This window comes from Mauremys reevesii, linkage group 8, assembly GCF_016161935.1.
Source record: "Mauremys reevesii isolate NIE-2019 linkage group 8, ASM1616193v1, whole genome shotgun sequence".
Taxonomy (NCBI): Eukaryota; Metazoa; Chordata; order Testudines; family Geoemydidae; genus Mauremys; species Mauremys reevesii.
The window spans coordinates 30,417,203-30,437,996 of NC_052630.1; the positions used below are offsets into that span (position 1 = coordinate 30,417,203).

General features: G+C 42.6%; 1 protein-coding gene across 1 annotated transcript in view; it reads right to left on the bottom strand.

The window, feature by feature from the left end:
- The window catches only part of LCP2 (lymphocyte cytosolic protein 2), a 56,200-nt gene that overhangs the window by 2,665 nt on the left and 32,741 nt on the right, over positions 1–20,794 (bottom strand). Inside the window, exons 4-19 of the mRNA XM_039485778.1 lie at positions 19,620–19,682; positions 17,208–17,239; positions 14,028–14,065; positions 12,758–12,941; positions 11,635–11,735; positions 10,234–10,303; positions 8,978–9,061; positions 8,811–8,836; positions 8,700–8,719; positions 8,491–8,595; positions 8,053–8,083; positions 6,920–6,932; positions 5,510–5,645; positions 3,552–3,601; positions 2,177–2,280; positions 589–672 (exon numbers count right to left, since the gene is read on the bottom strand). Coding sequence (XP_039341712.1) covers positions 589–672; positions 2,177–2,280; positions 3,552–3,601; positions 5,510–5,645; positions 6,920–6,932; positions 8,053–8,083; positions 8,491–8,595; positions 8,700–8,719; positions 8,811–8,836; positions 8,978–9,061; positions 10,234–10,303; positions 11,635–11,735; positions 12,758–12,941; positions 14,028–14,065; positions 17,208–17,239; positions 19,620–19,682 — 1,141 coding nt within the window. The remainder of the gene's footprint in view (positions 1–588; positions 673–2,176; positions 2,281–3,551; positions 3,602–5,509; positions 5,646–6,919; positions 6,933–8,052; positions 8,084–8,490; positions 8,596–8,699; positions 8,720–8,810; positions 8,837–8,977; positions 9,062–10,233; positions 10,304–11,634; positions 11,736–12,757; positions 12,942–14,027; positions 14,066–17,207; positions 17,240–19,619; positions 19,683–20,794) is intronic.

Genomic DNA, 20,794 nt, shown 5'->3' on the forward strand with positions numbered 1-20,794 from the left:
TGGATTACCCTGAGAGGCTGCGTGCCACCCCCAGGTTGCCCACCAATGATCTAGAGTATGGCTTAATAAGCCTTAAGGATCGGCTGAGCCTGGATCTGAGCTGATCGGTGTTTTTTGTTGTATTCTTTGTAATAAACCGCACCCCCAAGAAGTTCAGACTTTGGTATGTGTGAACTGTGATTTTAGAATACTTTAAGAAAGGTGCCTATTTGTGCTTAGTCACGTCTATACTGATCCAAGTTTTTAATAGCCCTCTTATAATGCACTGCCAATCTGAACACTGTATGCTTAATCAGTCTATGTAAGTACTTTTTGTTTGTGTAAGTGTGTGTGTGTGTGTGTGTGTGCGCGCACGTATGCACCACCACTACCTCTCCCCCTCCACACACACATATAGGATGAGCCATAACATTTTGCAGGTAAATGGATAGTGGCCTGGAGAAAATCTAGACTAGAATCTCTTTATGTAAAATTTGTGTTCATTCACTTTTTCTGTATGAATGCAAAGACATATATGAGGACACAAACCATTTAAACAATGTGCCAAGTATTTCTATATCCATTTAAGGTTAACTGCTAACACTGTACCTTATTTATATTCCTAAGAGCTGCTTCTGCTTCCTGCCGGCTGATGTCTCCAACATACCATTCTTCATCCAGTGAATCTTGAAACTTTTGTTTTATTTTTTTGGGGGGAAAGAGAAGAAAGTTGGCAGTCAGTGAATTAATTTATGCGATGTTATAAACATGCATGCACAGAAGTAGAGAAGAATTTAAATGGGGGAGGGGAAAGGGAAGTAGTGTATTTCCAGATGCAGGGATGAGCATTTTTAGTTCTGACCTTGTTAAATTGATTTAATCTTTCCAATACTCTCTGAAGGTGTTTGCACATGCTGCCACCTTGCAAACCAGAGAAGTGAGGACTCTAGGGTTTTGATAAACATTCTATTTCCTGTGACATTTCTATGTTATGTCCAGATGAGTCACAGACATCTTAGGTCTCTCCTATTTTTACCATCAGCGGAGCCTTGAACTGTGGCTTGCTGTGGGCTCCCAAGCACTAAACACACACACAAACCTGTCTTACATGACTATTCAGTGCATTAGCAAAAATCAGGTGCTAAGTGGAGGTGGTCTTCAAAGAAATATGGAGTAGAACTGTACTCAGAGACCAAATTTTCTTCTCTCACCCATTTTAGGTTGGTTTATTTGAGAGGAGAATTGAGTCCAAAGCATCTGAGGGTACTTCAGGGCAGCTTTGCAAGACAGGAAGTGGTCTAGTAAGCTTCACCATACCTTCTGACTGTTTCACTGTACATGTTTTACTGTATTTTCACTCCTCTTTTGCTTGGTGAAGACCAAGTAAGGAACAAAGGTTGGACATCACAAGGGAAACCAACAGCAAATGCAAGAGTGTAAACCAAAGAATAACTGACCAGAAAACCAATTTAGGGAAAAAAATTGTCTCACGTTTAGTTGATTTGCTGTTACAGACATTAATCCTAATCACTTTGCACATCATAGACGATTCATTCCTCCCCATATTGGGGGCCACAGTCTAAAGGGGATGACATGTGACTGCACCACATGTCTCCTCTGGGGAGCAAGCGCCCCCACCCTGCTCTCCCTGCTCCACCACGGTTACCTGAACGGGAGAGAGGGAGGGTGCTCTGTCCTTCTCCCACTGTGCCTTCCCCCCAGCATGTTTGGCCGTTCTCCCTGGCGACCAGGCCTGTGTGAGGAGCAGGATGGAGCTGCTTCTCATGTGGCTGAAGCCAGTCGCTATGAGTCGCTGCTGCATGCAGCACGGCAACTGCCTGAGAGACAGCCCATCTGGGAAGTGGTGGAAGTGGTGGGCTGCTCCCCGCCCAGGCTCAGCACTGGGGGGACAGGCTGAGTGAGCCAGAAATGGGCTGTGGGTTGAGGGGCTTTCTTTCAGGCAGCCACACTGCACAGAGCAATGAGACCCTGAGTGGACAGTGCGAGAAGTGGCTGGTTCCACCCCTTCTGCTCCTGGCCTGAACTGGCTCTGAGGGACAGGGGCCAAGCATGTTCCGGGGCAGGTACAGCCGGAGAAGGGAGCCCCTCTTCCTCTCCCCCCACAGGCCAAGCAAAATCTGGGGAGGGGGCACTTGACTCCATATACCACCCCCACCTCTGAGTCATATTATTATACCTCGTCTTCCTCCATGCTTGGTGGCTGCACAATCTGCCTGTTAGGAATTGGTAATGGAGGTCTGCAATCTGCTGGGCCTTTTGAAGGAGTTCTATTGATGTTACCTTTAAAGTTCCAGAACAAATTTAAATTAAAAACAGAAAGATAAAACTTAGTCTATGCAGCAGATATTAGAGTGTAGTTTAGGACTTTGATTCTCAGTTATACCAAGGCCTCTTTATACCACTCAGGCAGCATAAGGGGCCGTAAAGTGGGTGAAAATTATGCTCCCACTTAGTGTAATTGAGAATCTGACCTAGATTTCTTTATGTAATGGGACAAATTCATCGTCAGTATACATGAGGATCACTCCCATGGCTCTTAAAGGAACTTCAGTAGCTATGGATGCCTCAAAGGCAACTATATTTGAAATAGGAATTACAGATGATAAACTATATCTCAATAATTTAATTATGACTGTATCTTCAGTTACCCTAATTACAGCTAACCTGAACTTCTACAGTTACAAACCACAAGGTTGCCCTGCTAGAAGTTTATACAATTGTATTGGAGAGACGAAAAAAATTGCTGCTTTTTTTTCTCTTTGTGGAAACCTTGAACAGTTTAAATGGTAACAGCTACCAGTGTTGAACATTGTTGAATGTTATGCCAAGAGATTATGATTTTCAATGTTGCATATTTTTAGTTACAGTATTTTTTTGCCAATTTAAATATGTAGCTGAGACAACCTTAATTTCACCTTGGAAATGTTTGTCATACCAGCCAAGATATTGATGTAGTATTATTCAGATCTGAAACATTCATTGCTTTTCCCTACCATCACACAAATCATTATTGGAATATAATCACATGGGACCTTCAGAATGATTGTAGTCAATGGATAGTAAGAGACTAGTGCTCTTAAATTGTAGTTCTAGCGAAGCAAACACTTATATCAAATTTTGTCGGTGCCTTAACTAAATTGACAACAGTGCCAAAATTTAACAAGGAAAAAAACCCCACCTTAAACATAGACTAAATGAACTAAAGAGTTAACTAACCAATGCTTAAAGTGATCTGAAAAAGTTAGGGGTCTATCGTAATCTGGGAGTAGCAGTTCTGGTAAAACGATGCTTAAAGTGTTCCCTCCAGAGACCCTTGTGGTGCTGCTGCTGCAGGAGTAAAGAGACAGACCAGAGCATCTAATATGCAAATAAAATGCATTCTTTACTCCTGGTGGGGTGGGAATGCTCCTCCCCACACCCACCCACATTAAGCACTGTACTTAATAGTTTTTTATTGCTATTAAATCCAGAAGCTGAACGTCCATGACAGATATCATCCGCTGCAACTTCATTATGTTTGGAGTGGAAATCCAGGCTCACAGAATACAAACCTAGCTGAAAGCGTGGTGGTAGTGATCCGCTTGAAGAAAGGCTGTTAGTACTGTTAAAGAAATCAATGAAATTGAAGTTTAACACACATAGGGTATGTTGCTATAATTATATTATTTAACGTGTTATACTGTGGCAGCTCCCAAAGGCACAGATCCATACCTGGGCCCCTTTGTGCTACATGCAATACAAAGATGGAAGCATACATAGTGCATGTCCCCAAAGGGTTTCATTCGCCTTTCTTTTTAGCACCCATGGCAGATAGACGTCCTGGTCTCCCCCGTATGAAAATTCACATGGTAATTAAGGTCACTATTAACCCTTCTTGAGGCCTGGCAAGGGACAGCCCATGGCACTATTACTCTTATAGGGACCATTTCAGGATCAGTACAATTGGAACCTAATTTCCCTCTAGAACCTATATCTCTATTGGGTTTCCAGCCCATGACCCCCTCCCAAGGCCTTTCCTCATAAGGGGAGTATATGAAGCAAAATTACAAGCTGTTACTCATTCTGGAATTTCCCCCAAACTTCCCCCCTTCTGTGTGTGTTCCTCCCCTCCTCTTGGCTGAAGAACAAGCATCACTCAAACATTCAAGTTCCAAGAGGTGCAAAAACTTGACAAGAGCTGTACCAGTGACTGAATTCACACTTCTAGCCTCATCTATGCTTAGTTTGTTTGTTCTGCTCTTGCTGAACTATTCAGCCCCTCTTTATAAGCTCTATAGGTGCCTCTTCCGCTTCCTGTTAGAAATTTCTATAATTGAAACCAGCTCTCTTGGCAGTCCCAAAATGACAGCAGCCAAAGGCAACAATGAGTTTATCAGATCTTATCTCTTTTCCCCCGAAAAGTTTCACCTCACTAAGACCCCACTGCCAAGGGCTCCTCTTTTCCTGTGTTCAAATGAACCTCTCTTTTGATGTACTGCAAAAAAGGCTCTGACTAAAATGTATATTACCATAGTGTCTCAGGCTATTCTTTTAAGAAGAGGCATCTAATTTTTGGACGTCCAACTGTAGACACCTAAGGTCTGACTTTTTTTTTTTTTAAGAGGGACTGAATACCCACAATTCCAGCTGAAGTCAATGGGAACTGCAAGTGCTACAGTAATGCCTAGAATCCCACTTCTGGGATCAGAACCTCACTGAGATAGGCACTGTACAGATGTATAATAAGACAATCTCTGCCCCTAAAAGAGTTTACAATCTCTATAGACAAGGCAGACAAAGAATGGGAGAAATGTCTTTAGTGGGGCACTCAAAAACTGAAGGACCCAGAATTAGAGTCTAATTGTTGTTCATACCAAAGAAGCCCTAATATAGTCCTCTTTTAATGTAGAACTAAGAGTATCCTAGTGTATCTGATATGTATTGTCTGTATCTATCTTTGAATTACATAGAGACTTAAGGTCTTGGGTAAGATGGCTTTACAGAATTGGGGGATTCCCCTAAAATGGTGGAAACAGCCCCAAGCAAGCAGAAGGGAGCTAAGGTTCTGGCCTGTAGATATTAAACTCCTTGGGTAGTAATCATGTGTTCTTTTGGGTCTTGTACAGCACTATATACAGCAGTGTTTCTCAAACTGGGGCCGCCGCTTGTGTAGGGAAAGCCCCTGACGGGCCGAGCCGGTTTGTTTACCTGCCCCGTCCGCAGGTCTGGCCAATCGTGGGTCCCGCTGGCTGCGGTTCACCGCTCCAGGCCAATGGGGGCTGCTGGAAGCAGCGCAGGCTGAGTGACGTACTGGCAGCCACTTCCAGCAGCTCCCATTGGCCGGGAGCAGCGAACCGCGGCCAGTAGGACCCGCGATTGGCTGGACCTGTGGATGGGGCAGATAAACAAACCGGCCCAGCCTGCCAGGGGCTTTCCCTACACAAGTGGCAGCCCCAGTTTGAGAAACACTGTTTCATTCCTTAAGAAGTAATAGATCAAAATAAGTGAGACAATAACTAGTGCAACAAACCTTTCTGCATATGATCCAGGCATACTGTTGGATCCTGAAGGACTGTGTTTAGGTGGTGGCTTGACAGACCTTGAAGGAAATGTGTTGGAGCTGAAGGGAGGCAAAGACAGCTGTGGTGCTGGTCTCTGGGGGATTGCTGTGAAGAGGAAAAGTAGAGCTAGCTAAAAATATTAGCATGAGGTTACCATGGGTACTCGTAAAAGCAGCTTGTAAAGAGGGGTGAAGTGAACTAATACTATCACATTGCAGAGGGCCATCTAATCAGATACAAGCAATGGAGCAATCGGTCATTAAAATGACCTTCAGAACAATATACTGGGTCTTGGAATATGAACTTATTGATGGTAGACGGTTTATTCTTGTGTATTCATTTTAGAAGTGGAAAATTCAATAGAAAATTTGCAGGTTTTTTAATCCTGTTTGCTTCTGAAACATAGATAAGCTTCAGTCCAGCTTTAGAAACCCCATTACCTAAAATATTACACTAAAATTAAAGACAAAGCCTCCTAGTCAGCTTTCTCTGCCATGGCATTGCTGACCATTGGATCTGAGACTTCTTTATTGTGCATCCTCCTCCTCAGGGATTTGTGTTCTGGCGCCATCTTCATTGTATGGGTCAGCAGACAATTGGGCTACCACACCAAAGATCCATAGCATGAGAAACTTGCTCTCCTTTGGCACTACTCTCAGCCTGGGTTGAACTGTCAATAGGGGTGGAGGTTCAGAATGTGAATTCAGATCAGAATTGTGTAAATGGCCTCAATTTTTAATGGGATGAACCAAAACTCTGATATAGTCAACCTTAGTCTTTGGCATGTTGGAAAGCAAGAAGTGAATTTTGCAGCTTTGGTTCATATCCATTATTTTTTTATAAAGCATCTCAGGGACTGTGAGATCGGGTAACTTATAAATGCTGTTATTATTATTTGAGCCAAATACTACTCTCTTTGTTTTCAAGTCATTAGGACTATCCTCACATGAAGTTGATAGCACTATAAGTTGGAAGAATGCAAGCAGGGTTTGGCCAATTATCTTATAGTAGATCAAGAGGTCACTAGGTTTTCATTCCTGCTTTTTGGGTGCTCAATGGAAATAACTGTGCAGATATATACTAAGTTCATGGTTATAAAATTGTAATACATTTAGATGCGCGTAGCAAATTCTGGTGTCTTGTAACTGGCGGACTGGAAGAAATTGTTGATATGCTCCAACTTCTTGTCTTTTGTGGCTTCATTACTTAAGTTTGTGTGAGATTTTTGAAGATTTCTACAATCTGTCAAGTTATGCAGTGTTACCTTTTTTGTTTTATAGCAGTAACTATAAATAGATCTGCTCAGTGTTTCATTTGAGCTTTTTAACAGAGAGAGAAAATGAGACAAAGAAAGAATGTAAAAGTTTTTAAGCACTTACACTCATCATCTTCCTGGGGGGAGAGAAAAAAAAACAACAATGAACATTAAGAGGTTTATAATATCATAACTGCTAAAAATATTATCTCTTTACAAAAGCTACAATAGAAAAGTCAGTGATTTTTGAGTATGCAGGTAATTCAAAATTGCCTGCCTATATTTACCAAATATATTGATATATTTGTCTTTGTGAAACACCAAATTAATTTTTTTAATTGTGGTACTGAGGCAAGGAAATCACAGGTCTAGATTTTCAAAAGTGAGTAGTGATTTAGGTGCATCCATTTTTGGGCACCTAACTTGAAACAGTTTAAAGAGGTCAGGGGGCAGAACTTCAGTGGAGGTAAATTATCATAGTTTCCGGAGCAGATGTTGAGCACTCTCTGAAAATCAGGTTCCTTTAAGATATATCAAGTCGGGGAGCCCAAAACTGGGGTATACAAAATCACTAGTAACTTTAAAAATAAAAATCTGGACCTTGACTCTCTGCCTTTTCTTTATAATGCCTCTAATATCTAAAATAACATGTCCAGGGATTAAACTGTCCTGGAGCAAATTTGTGTGGAGGAAACTGACTGAAAGTGAAGCTCTGTGGTAGGAAGGAACTACAGGAGAACCTCAGTTATGAATAGCTTGAGAATGGAGGTTGTTCATAACTCTGAACATTTTGTAACTCTGAACAAAACATTATGGTTGTTGTTTCAAAAGTTAACAGAACATTGACTTAATACAGCTTTGAAACTTTACTATGCAGAAGAAAAATGCTGCTTTAACCACCTTTATTTAAATAAAACAAGCATAGAAACAGTTTCCTTACCTTATCAAATCTTTTTTAAACTATCCCTTTATTTTTAGTAGTTTACATTTAACACAGTAATAAACTTTACAATATTTTCTTTTTCTGTCTCTGCTACCTGATTGAGTCTTCCGATTCCAAATGAGATGTGTGTGGTTGACTGATCAGTTTGTAACTCTGGTGTCTGTAATTTTGAGGTTCTACTACATGAGTATTTAAAGGAACTAGTCCATGTTAAACAGGAGTACCAGCTTACCAGCAAGTTTTATAATTCTATTGTAACACATACTTTAAAATCTTCTAACTGTAAAATAGTGTTCTCTCTGAAATATACTTACATCATATCTTCTTTCTGGTGCCCAACCTTGCCTAAAATGAAGTAGGTGAAGAAACCAAATGTGAATTTTAGATGTAGAAAGTGTGCAAAAATGACACTCTATCCATATGTATAGTGAGCCATGTTTTCAGCTGAGACTTAAGCTGATGTCAGTTTTTGCAGACACAAATCATGGATAACATTCCTCTTCCCTTCTAGAACTTGGCTGAAGTGAGCCATACTTTGGGCCTTAAATGTGGCCTTTTGGATGAGGCAAGCACTGCTGTATTTGCGTTTGGCCGTTAAAAAGCCAGGGCTTTTTCACATTACAATAAAGTAGGCATCATTGCAACACTCTTAGGCAGTGGTGTCTCTGCTGACATTGACTAATTATGTTTTCCAGATTGTTGTGGAAAATCGTTAAAAATAGTTGTGTTAACATTTAAAAATAAATGTTTACTTTATGGGTGGTGGCTTCCTTCCAGGGACTGGATTGCCTCTTTCTGGTTTATCAGCCGGTGGTATGGGAGGCTTCTGTATCTTTGCTAGCTGTTCTCCAAGAGATCTAAAATACAAGAGAGAGATGGTTCAGCAAAGGTCAAATGCTCTTCACTGCAATATAATTTGGTAACACTGATAGTGTATGTCACCCAGAGGCTAATGTCTTACCTTAGTTGTGGTGCCATGGGCTGTAAAACAGTAAGGAAAAGTTACAAGAACATATAAGTATGTTTTAAAATAGATCCAGGTACAATAAAAAACAACCAAATGGCCTCTTACCTTGTCAGGAAACACTGGCCTCTTCCCTGAAAAGAATAAAAAACAACACTTTAAAAAAAAAATCTTAGATAATTCATTATAAATTCTGTGAAATAGTGGAGGCTCGCCAGGCTTGGCTTTGATACCTTTTCTGGTGCAAAATGAACTTAGCATGAACAGATACTGACCTGCTGCTGGGCTGTCTCTTTCAAACGTCGGCCCAGGACGATCCAATGGGGGTTTTGTACGTCTGTCTATAGAAGGAGCTGGGGCTAAACATAAATACTATGTAAAATATTGTGCTAATAGAAGTAACACACCTTTATTTTGTATTGTATCTCTCACGATCTGATATCCCTTCTTAGAGTTGCAAGCAATATAATTAAGGCTCATAAATAGTTAAAGTTGGCTGAATTTTGTGTTTGCTTTTTTATAATGTTGATGGACAATATTAATGTTTTAAAGCATTTAAAAATATTTTATTCTAAATTTTCAGTTGCACAAAATTATGGGGGATGTCAGACAATGGAGGGGACAGACTAATTATTTAATGATAGTAAACACTGACATTCAAAAAGTTAAAGCTTTATAACCATTAAAACACAAATTGTCAAAATATACAAAATAAATATCCTTAAATCAAACTTTAAGTTCTTAGACAAAGTAAGAAATTCTGCTTATCTATAAATGTTGATTATTATCAATGGAAATATTTTTTTCATTGTTTTTGGGGAGTCAGCAAGGGGTGTGTCCACCCCACACAAGGCCTGAAGGGGTTAAGGTGACCAGGTAGGCCAATTAACTGCACCTGGAGAAATTAGGCTGCACCTGGAGAAGGAGCCAGGCAGCAGGGGTTAATTAGAGACAAGACTCAGCTGGGCAGGAGTAGGAGGAGCCTGTATAAAGCCCAGAACATTGGGGGAGACTTTGCAGGGAAGTAGTTTGCAGTTATTCCCTGTGAGGAGGGAATTTGGGCTGGCAAAATGGGGGGGTCAGAAAGGTAAGAGAGGCCTGGGGGAAAGCAGCATGGTGTGGGATAGGGCATACCTTGGCTGCTGATGAGATGACTCCTGGGCAGGAACCTGGAGTAGAAGATGGGATTGGGTTTCCCTCCCAGCCACTGGGCAAGTGACACAGACCAGGCAGTGAAGAGCCATTTGCCTGGGACAATTTGTGCTAGAAGACTTTGATTCCCCAGAAGAATAAGCAGGAGCTCCTGGAGCCAGAGAAGGGCTGCAGGCTAAGAGACACAGAGTGCAACTGCAGAAGGGGCATTGGCCTGGCAGAACAAATTCCCAGCACTACCAGGAGGCAGTGCCATCCACTGGTGAGTAGAGCACCCCATCATAGGGAGATAGAGACACTAACACAGCTCTAGCTGGAGACCATGAAAATATGCATTATGCCATGTCTTAAAAAAACCCAGACAAATATTTTCACTTACGTTTTAAAGGCTTGGCACTTTTATCTCTATTCACATCATTATTGCTTGATGGAGGAGGGTAAGGTGACATCTAAAACAAATGTTTTTTTCAAATGATTAAACTCTTCTCTAAATGTACAGAGTTCAAGGATTTTCATCTTATCCTCTGTGGCCACTGAATACATCACCAAAATCACCTTGCCCCAGCTGTCAACCTATGCGTCTGTTAGAGCCCAAAGGGCCATTAGGGTGTCTCCCCCCACACACATACACCCATTGCAGAATACTATCAGGTAAAAGGCCTTTTCTGGTAACTGAAGCATTGCCTCTGTCATCTCTCTGCCCCTTTGCAGGAAACCCTTAGTGCAGAGTTCCATCCAGGGCAGGTTGAGAGCATGTCAAGGGCAGGAGGGAGGAGTAGCTAGAATAGTCTTGTTTAACTCCTGATGCAGAGTTTTGTGCATATAAATTCAAGGTCAAAAGGGATGCGCAGACCAAGGAGAGCACAGGAGTCTAGTCTTGCATTAAGGAGAGAGCTTCAGTGTCAGGGGCTGTCAAGTTCCTAGTGGCAGGACTGAGACCAAAGAGAGGAATGTGTTACTGAGTATCTCATGAAAACGATGAAGGTGATTGCACTTAAGCCTGTGTTTCCTCAGACACACCTATTCTTGCTGGAGTTTCATTATATGGTCTTCCAAGTAATGGAGGCGAGAGGTACAGCAGACTTCATACCACTCAGTAGGGAGTATTAGCTTTACTTGTATCCATGTATAGCTTTCATGCACATTTGTGCTGGAATATAGAGAGTTTGTATAGCCAGCTCAGTGCTTGCAAGATCAAAGCCTTAATCTGCCAAATTAGGGAAAGGGTAGTTCTGTTAACCCAGTGGATGTTGATGAATTCTGAATGTATCTAAGAAAACTGTCCAGCCTTCAGCAGGGGAGGGCAATGACACTTCTTTATCCTTAACTTTGCTTGTTGCCTTTGAGTCAGATCAGTGCTCTTACCTTTCCATCTCATTCAGCACCAGATCCTGTAAACCCTTCCCCCTCCATGGAGTGCTGCCAAATTCAATGGGACGGCCAATGGAAGTGAGGGTTTTCAAGATCAAGCCCTCTTGGGGAAAGCTAGAGTACTGCTTAAACAAGGTGTTCAAAGGCTACAATTTTCTTGAGAATTGGCAAATGGTCACTAATTGCCAGTGTATATGGCAACATTGCAGTATGAAACAATTTTCACATATTTGTTTCACAAAGAAGAAGTAATCATTTTAGCAAAAAAATAATTATTCTTATAGCCAAAACAATTTTCCTACTCTTTCTACACACACAATCATTATGTTGGATATGGAATTATACTTGGGCCGTCTAGGAGATAATGCAAAGGAAACAAATGAAGTATTGTTTAAGAAAAGAAACATACAGGAGTGCCTCTACCCGCAAATGATGCTGGTACAGGGGATGGGCCAGGTCGCTGTGGTGGAATAGGAGGCTGGGGAGATGGTCTAGCATTTGCAGGTCTATCTAAAAAAATAAAAATAAAAATCACAAACTGAACAGTTAAACACACAAAAAAGGCTATTTTATTTCTCTCTCATTAGATCTTCATTCTTAAGTTTAGTTTAGGGTTATGTAATTTTACATTACATGAAGAATCCAATTTTGGTGTGTTACATCTGTGTAAATCCATAGTGACGCTGGCAAATTGTTTTACTTTCCGTGTCCTTTTTACGCCTGATGACTTGAATGCCACTCTGGTATTGCGTGCACACATACCAGACTCAGTGCTCTGTTGGCCTGCACTTTACGTATTCACTCACACCACTGCACAGTAAGTATAAAATACACCAGTCTAGATGGTAGTGTTTTGCACTGAAGTAAATGACCTCACAGGTGTAGGCCAATGGAGAATCAGAACTAGAAAATTACAAGTGTATGCACAATATGCTCTGGGACCAAGTCAACTCCACACAGAAGTGGTATAAACTTATAATACTTACAAATATTTTCACTGTATCTTGCACTAGTTACATAGTGTAACATCATACTAAATGAGGAAAAATGTGTGGTTATCTTGATGCAGATCCCAAACTAAAGTCCCAGCCTTGATCCTACTGAAAACCAGGGCAAAATTCAGTAACCTGTTTTTTTTGTTTTTTTTTGTGGGTTTTTTTAAAAAGAAATAAACCTTCTGGCATCTTTCTTTCTATGACTCATTTTTTAGCATGTGCTTAACTTAACATGTATATTCATTAAGACTGCTCATGGGCTTAATTGCTTTGCCTACAACTAATAAGGCCTCTATCCAGCAAAGTGAACTCCTAAGCTTTCCTTTCAATATACCTAAACCTCAGTGTGGTAAGACCAGAAGTTTAATGCTTTTTCTCTTAGTTGCCTGTTTTAGAAGACATCCCAGAGTTTCCACAAATTTATATTTTTTTCAATTAAGACATTTAGAAAATGCACAAACAGGTCTAGTGAAAGGCTCTGTTACCAATTCCCTAAAATATCTCATCCCTTCCAAAATTACATTTTGCACTAGTTACCTATGTACTCAGTGTTGCTTGGAATTGACTTGGCAGGAAATATGACATTATGGGGTGCTACGTCATTGTTGGATGGAGGAGGTTCGTAATCATCACTGTCATGTCCTGGTTCATCAGTTGGTGATTCATAATCGGCATCTTGTTCCTGTTCCTCATCTGGGCTTTCATAATCATCATCTTCTTCCTGCCATATGCAAGTGAAAAACAGACAATAATTAGATACTACATAACTTAATGCAATGAGATTGTTTTTTATATGGTAGTGTCTTTCATCGTTCAGAATACCAAATTTTATCACCGGCGCTCAGGGATTGTTTCATCCCTTCATCAAAGAAGTGATGGAGTGTGTCAACATTTGCATAGAGCATAACACTGCACAGCAGTTTAGGATAGGAAATGAATATCCTTTTACAATAGGAACTCCAGAGGAAGCTTAACAAGAGAGAAAGTTACTTAGCTGATTTTTTTTTTTTTGGTCTCTCTAGGGTCTCATACCAGACCCATCTCCCAAGCCACTACGATTAAAGAAAGTCAGAGGATGTACAGGACTTCAGCTTTATATCTCATCCAACCGATGTCAAAAGGTGCCTCCTAGCACCAAGCTGGGGCAATCATTCAGTGGTGCACTCTTCCTTAATGCTCCTTCCTGAGACAGCAGGTCTTTGTTAGGGGCTTTGTAGCCCCTAATGCAGGCAGCTATATGGTTCTGACCCAGCCCAAATAGGTATAGCTTGTGAGATCTGATAGGACAGTGATGGGCAACCTGCGGCCCGCGGGCCACACGCAGCCCATCAGGGTAATCTGACTGTGGGCCATGAGACATTTTGCTGACGTCGACCATACACAGGCACTGCCCACCACAGCTCTCAGTAGCCGGGGTTCTCTGTTTCCAGCCAATGGGAGCTGTGGGGAGTGGTACCTGCAGGCATGTGGTACCCTGCAGGTACCTGTAGGGATGTGCTGTCCCTGATCTGGAACTTGTCACTGATCTGTAAATGGTGTAATATTCAGTGTAATTTCTCACTAACCTAGAGGGTGGAAGTTTAAAAAATGCTGAGGACTGGGCTAACTCTGCTCCCACTGAAGTCCATGATAAAACTGCCATTGACTTCGGGGGTGTAGAATTAGGCAAGCACTGGGTGCTTTTGAAACTCCCAGCACATTTTCTTCTTTCCCTTTCTGTTGGGAGTGGATAGCACAGGAATTGATGGCGCTTAAGGGAACAGAGAATCTGCTTTGAGTGTTAAGTGATCTAAAACATGATTCTTACAAATGACGACCAGCCTTCTTCCTCTTCTTGACAGCATCCTGTGTAAGAAAACATAACCGTGGACCTGTTAGCACATGTTGGCTTCCGAGTACCAAAGCCTCATGAGGTAAAAAGGCACTAAGCTTCACAAATAGCAACCATTAGAGAATCAAAATAACAGACCAGTTTGCCCAAGGAGAGGGATGTGGTCAGCTCCCATGGCAGCCAACAGGAATTATGTGCACATATTTACAGTTACCTTCTGGTTGAAAGGTATTAGCTTGTGTGTCATGATTTCTGCTGTGACCGAGGCTATGTCTAAGCTGCCAAGTTTTTTCGCCAAAAGTTATATCACTTTTATTAAAGTGTTTTAGTTAAACCGCTATTGCATGTCCTTGCTATGCTCCTTGTGTCATTGGAGTGCATCCACACTAGCAGCTCTTGCAATGACACAGAGCAATGCACAGTGCATCTGGTCTCAGGATGCTTTGGGAAGGGTTTGTAATGCCTCATGTGGCAGGTACAGCGTCAAATGATGCAGGTTTCTCAATCCCATTGTTCCATGGGCATCCTACTAGATTGCTTGCTGCTTTTCAACTTAAGTGTGCGGGAGAGTGTGTGTGACAGAGTGTGTGAGTATGGAGGGGACGAGGAAGGAGACAGACAATGTATGTTGCGGGAGAGTGAGTGCGTTAGTCTCTAAAGTGCCGTGCGTACTCCTGTTCTTTGTGTCGGCATGCTGTCTCCTAAGTTCAGACAGCTGTCAAAAGCAACCTGTTCTGAGGCGGGGGAGGGGAAAACCCCAACATCAATCCTCACCTCCCTCCCTGTCTCTGCACAGCACATTGTGTGTGTGTGTGTGTGTGTCTTACATACACAGTGCCTGCTTGCCATTATATTCTTAGTGGGGGACAGGGCCGGCTCCAGAGCCCAGCGCGCCAAGCAGGCGCGTGGGGCGGCATTGTCGGAGCAGGACGGCATTTGGCTCCGGCGGACCTTCTGCAGTCATGCCTGTGGGAGGTCCACCCGAGCCCCAGGAGGAGCGGACCTGCCGCAGGCATGACTGCGGAGGGTCCCCTCTTCCCGCGGCTCCGCTTGAGCTCCCGCAGGCATGACTGCGGCGGGTGCGCTGGTCCCGCGGCTTGGACAGAGCTCCCGCAGGCATGCCTGCGGATGCTCCACCGGAGCCGCGGGACCACTGCACCCGCCGCAGACACTTCTGCCCTGGCCGCGGGACCAGGGAAGGGCGGCACCCCGCGCCGCCCTGCTTGGGGCAGCATAATTTCTAGAGCCGCCCCTGGTGGGGGAGGCAGCAGGAGCATTCCATGTTAATGATTTGCTTTGTGTCCCACAGCAGAGCATCACACCACACCAGCTGTCAGAATGGAGCTTTGAAAGCGGAAGGGTGAATGCCTTCATGGCTGCTGAGTTCAAAACAATGAGCAGAGAGGTCACTGCAGGCATTGTGGAACACCTCCAGAGGCCAATTACAGCAATAAAAGCAAGCAAGGTGTTTACACTGGCACTTTGGGGATGAAATCTTTGCACATGCTCATGGGGGGGGGGTTATTATAGCGCTTTAACTGAGGAGTTTCCTCCCAAAATATGTACACCCCTGCTGTTTCATGACCAAAAGCTGCCTTTTGGCAAAAATAACCTTGGCAGTGTAGACCAGGCCTGAGATGTGTCCTACAAGACTTAAATGCTAGTTGAAGAATAAAGCATTTGGAACTGACTCAGCTGTTAAACTCTCATCTCATGCTTTATCTTATTGCTAATATGGAAAGTTGGGTGCAGAGCTGGACAATCTTTTTTTTCAAATACTAGTTTTTTTTCAACTGAAAATAATTTTTGGGGGTCTCTGTACGTATTTGTGTATTCAGGTCCAATCTGCAAATAGTTTTGGCTGAAGGGGAAAAAAAACTTCAAGAAAATTGTCCAAAATGAATTTTGACTTTTTTTTATTCCACAGAATTTTTAAGAAAGATTTAAGTTTCAGTTGAAATCTGAAGGGTTTTTTTCCAGATTTTTTTCAGTTTGGTCCCTGAACCAAACAATCCATTATTGGCTCGGCTCTAATTATGTGTCCTTTTTAACCCATTCTCAATAGGACCAATGGGGGAGTAGTAATTTGTGGAAGTACAGGTGCTCTTGGCCCAGCTAGTAAAATGTTTAAAATGGAAGCTCAGTGCAGGGAAGCCATGTGGAAGCTGATTAGCCCCTAATGAAGTCCAGCTGCAAAGAGAGGAAGACATTGTGCCTTAGAGGTTCAATAGTCACATGAATGCTCCCTGACTGCATCTCTCTCTCTCTCTCTCTCCACTTTTCTTCCCTCCATTGTTCCTCCATCCCTGCTATTAAAACATCTTTTTGTTAACTCTCCAGCTTGATGTTTCTCCTTTCATTCCCTCACCCCTTGTGCTCTCTTGACTTCCTGTCTTTCTCCTCTTGCTCTGGGCTCACTTCTCCTCACCTTCTGCTATTCTACTTCCCTCCTTCTCTGCCTTTCACGCCTTCCTCTTCTTCTCTCCTCACTGTCTGCTTTATCTCCCCCCTTTGTTGTCATTCTCTCCTCCCTTCCCGAACGAGCACTGCAGGTATGGTGGGGGGCAGCATGAAGAGCACTCCCAGCATCCTCGGTAGGCAAGGGAAAATTTGGAGCATCCCCCTGCCAAGAAAACATATCCAAGGACTTTTCTGGCCCAACTGTACCTGTTTACAGAACCTTGTTTCACTCAGTCTAAGAACCTTATTGAATTAAGGTATCAACTAGTGTAGTGTTCCTTATTTGGTAACAGATACAACCCAAGCAGTTCTAACATGAGATTGCCTCACTTTGCACACACTCCACCCACATCCTGCTGGCATGTGCTACTCCCAGGTCTATTAAAGGCACCATCTACAATAGCCCCCAGCATTTGGGTGTGTTTGGATCTGAGGTTTTCCTTCATGCTCATCTCTAATTTCAACAATAAGTTGGCTCATTATGTTGCAATTAATCCTGGAAGTTCTTGGACAGATGTATTCAATGTAGAGCTAAATTCAAGGTAGATGAGATCTTTGAGCATAAATATTTATAAGAGAATTTATTTTGAATGAAGACAGTTGGATGGCAATGACAGTAAATAGACTGTGCAAGCAGCTAATTAATATTTTAATCTTTTTAAATACTATATATTTAGATAGCAAGTACATATTTACCTGTATTGTCAGCAAACTTCTGCGTCTGGGTCCTGTGATGACATAAAAATTATTTTTTCAATTTTAATGATTATGAACTAAATATGTCTAAGTTTAGTAAAACTATAGCATAATTAGTTGAAGATAGTCTTCCATTATACAAGTGAACTTAATTTTGACCGTCTTCCCTACTAACTCTGCCAATAAGCTAAAAAATAAACTTCCTGAAGTTTCATAAAGCTGATCCTAATCCAGGCTAGGTTATTTTGAAAAAAGTTTGAGGCAAATTTGTGTGTGTGTGTGATAGAGAGAGAGAGAGAGAAATGTTTGAGAAGTTTGGCATCTCATCTCACTTTCTGAGCCTTCATCTATGTGGCCCCATTCTTGCAAAGACCTGCACATAGTTTTAACTGAGTAATTCCATTAACGTCAGTGGGAACTATTCACTGTCATACGGTTAAGTACATAAGTGCTTGCAGGAGTGGGGGCTATTCTGGTTATACTTAATTTTGATCAAGTTTGGCCTAAAAACTCCAGATTTGCGCATGTGGTCAATTGCACAAGTAGTTAATTACACATGTGCAAAGTGGTTGTAACACCATGCTACCTAGATTATAATGGTGATGCTCTATAGTCATTTTGAACCGGTGGCAATGACTACAAAAGGTGTAGGGCAATGGAAAGCCAGCAGGGGCAGCTCTATGTATTTTGCTGCCCCAAGCACGGCAGTCAGGCAGCTTTCGGCGGCATGCCTGCAGGAGGTCCACCAAATTGCCGCCGAAACTGCGGGGCTGGCGGACATCCTGCAGGCCAGGGGCGGCTCAAGGCACCAGCACGCCAAGTGCGTGCTTGGGGCGGCAAGCTGCGGGGGGCGCTCTGCCGGTCGCCGCGAGGGTGGCAGGCAGGTTGCCTTCGGCAGCATGCCTGCGGAGGGTCCACTGGTCCCGCAGCTTCAGCGGACCTCCTGCAGGTGTGCCGCCGAATCTGCGGGACCTCCCACAGGCAAGCCGCCGAAGGCAGCCTGCCTGCCGTGCTTGGGGCGGCAAAATACCTAGAGCCGCCCCTGTTGCAGGCGTGCCACCGAAGGCAGCCTGACTGCCGCCCTCATGGTGACCGGCACACCGCTTGCCGCCCCAGGCATGCTCTTGGTGCGCTGGTGCCTGGAGCCGCCCCTGGAAGCCAGGAACTCCAAATGTGTGTTAATCTGTGGGGTTTGGCAAGGATCAGTGCATTTTGCTAATTTCAACCAAGGTTTATAGGATAAATAATTTAGTTATTAATAGTGGTTTATGTTTATATTGTGGTGCCTACTGCATTTATAAAATCTGTACCGTCTAAGAGGGCTCAGTGTCAGGAGCTACTCTCATCAGCTGGGGAGCAGGAGGGAGACACCAACATGTAGGACTGAAGGGATTACTTTGGGGATTAAAGGCTCCGTTGTGAAGTCTGTCGCTATTATTTTACCTATTGTAGCATAGCGGTTGTGTTTTCATAATACTCCTCTCTTTATGGTGACTGCAGTTCAAAAGGTTCCCCAAATGACCTAATAAGAACCTTTTCCTGAACTTTCCATCCTAAGAATCCCATCATGGATGTTTAGAGCCTGGTGACTTGAAAAATAAAATTCAGAGAGAAATTCAACCAAATTTATCATAGTAGCTGAGATTTTTCAGAGCTCTGTAGAACATTTTGACAAATTATCTATTAAAAAAAGTATCTATTAAATCACCTCAGCAGCCTCAAAATCTCAAGCAAATGAATGAGAGATCCCATATTTTATTAAAATAGAACACAGAACCTCACTATATTAATAACTTTGCTAATTTGTGAACCTGCTGATGCTCATTCAAAAATATTCAAAATAAATCTAAAGCAGTCTCATGCCTTTTCTCACCAAAGATTTAATATCAACATCCTCTAGAGACATCTCCTATTAAGGTTTTCTTAATTTTATCCATCTGAAATATAGTATACTGATATACATGTACTTGTATATTACAATGTATTGTGATTTTTATTTTGTTTTATTCATTACAATTTGTCTTTAAAGCACACCTCTGATAGTATACTAACATTAATATTAGCACTATAAACAGTAATAAACAAATGTAATTAGCTTAACTTGCCAAAACATAGCCCAGTGTTATAAATACTTATGCACATGAGAAAATTTGCTCACATGAGTAGTATGACTGAACTCAATTGGATTACTCAATCTGAAAGTCACTATAGGTTTGGGCTCTTAATGAGGTACTGCACTAACATGAATAACAGTAGAAATAAATAAATTGAAATTTCTTTTTATCATGTTTTCTGAGACTGATTTTGCTATTAAATAACACCGGAGAGCTTCTATTAGCTCAAATGGAAATCATTCTGAAAAGTTTTGTCTTAATAGTTTGCAAAAGAAAGAGGACTGAAAGGTTTACTTACCGTTTTGGGAAGAAACTTCTTCCTTCGTTCCTATTGATTTCTTGACTTAATTTACTTAGAATTCTGTTTTAAAATAAACAAACAAAAAAACTCTTATACAAAAATGACTTCTTTAATACCTTTCTCCTCTTCTTTTAGTTCAACGCTTCTTTAATTGGTTTTTTCACTTATCTGATTTTTCTTTTTAAAAAAATTTTTTTTTCCTTCCCCTTCCTTTTGGATAAATAAAATATGTGAATGCAGGGTAGCATATTCTGCTGCATCACTCGGGTGGCTGATATCTATTCTTATCTCTATACCCAATGCACTATTGTAATTTTGTCAAAAACAAAATGGCCAAAAAAATGGAAACATTGTGATTAATCACTTGGGTGAGCCATGAAGAGGTGAACAGCAAATGCTTCTGCAGAGAAACTTGTGGAGGGGCCCCTGTGGCAGAGTGATGGAGTCCTAGAGGGGCTTTCAATGGACTAGAGGAAGTAGGGGATGAATGTGAAGGAACTGCTGAGGCTGGTGACATCACAAGAGGTGGGGGAGCCTCTGGCAGGGGTGGTTGGTCCAGGCGAGAGATGGAGAGTGAGTCTCAAAAGAGGGAGATCTGGGAATGGTGATGGGGCATCATAGGGAACTGGGAGCCAGAGGGTCAGAAAGAAGGTCTGGCTGGACTTGCCTGGGGGTAGGGGCTACCTGAGGAAGGGTTAGCAGAGCTCAAGGAGGGAACCCGAAAAGTCTGAAGAGTGCTCAGATTGCAGTTCGACCCAGAAGCTTCCCACATAATCGATCGAGGTGGGCTTTGGGAGTGCTCACTTTCTCTAAGGAATCTCTGCCCCTCCAAAGACATTCCAGTGACTCAGAAGCAGGGTTTTGGGGGGAGGTGGGGAGAGATGACACTGGACTTGCACAGGTTACAGCACAATATGTATGTATATTTAGAAATAATTAAGATGCTCCAAGACAGACTTACAAACAGGGGTGGCTCTAGACATTTTGCCGCCCCAAGCATGGAGGGTCCACTGGTCCCGTGGCTTTGGTGGACCTCCCGCAGGTGTGCCTGCGGGAGGTCCGCTGAAGCCGCGGGACCAGCAGACCCTCCTCAGGCATGCCTGCGGGAGGTCCACCGAAGCCGCGGGACCAGTGGACCCTCCACAGGCAAGCTGCCAAAGGCACCCTGCCTG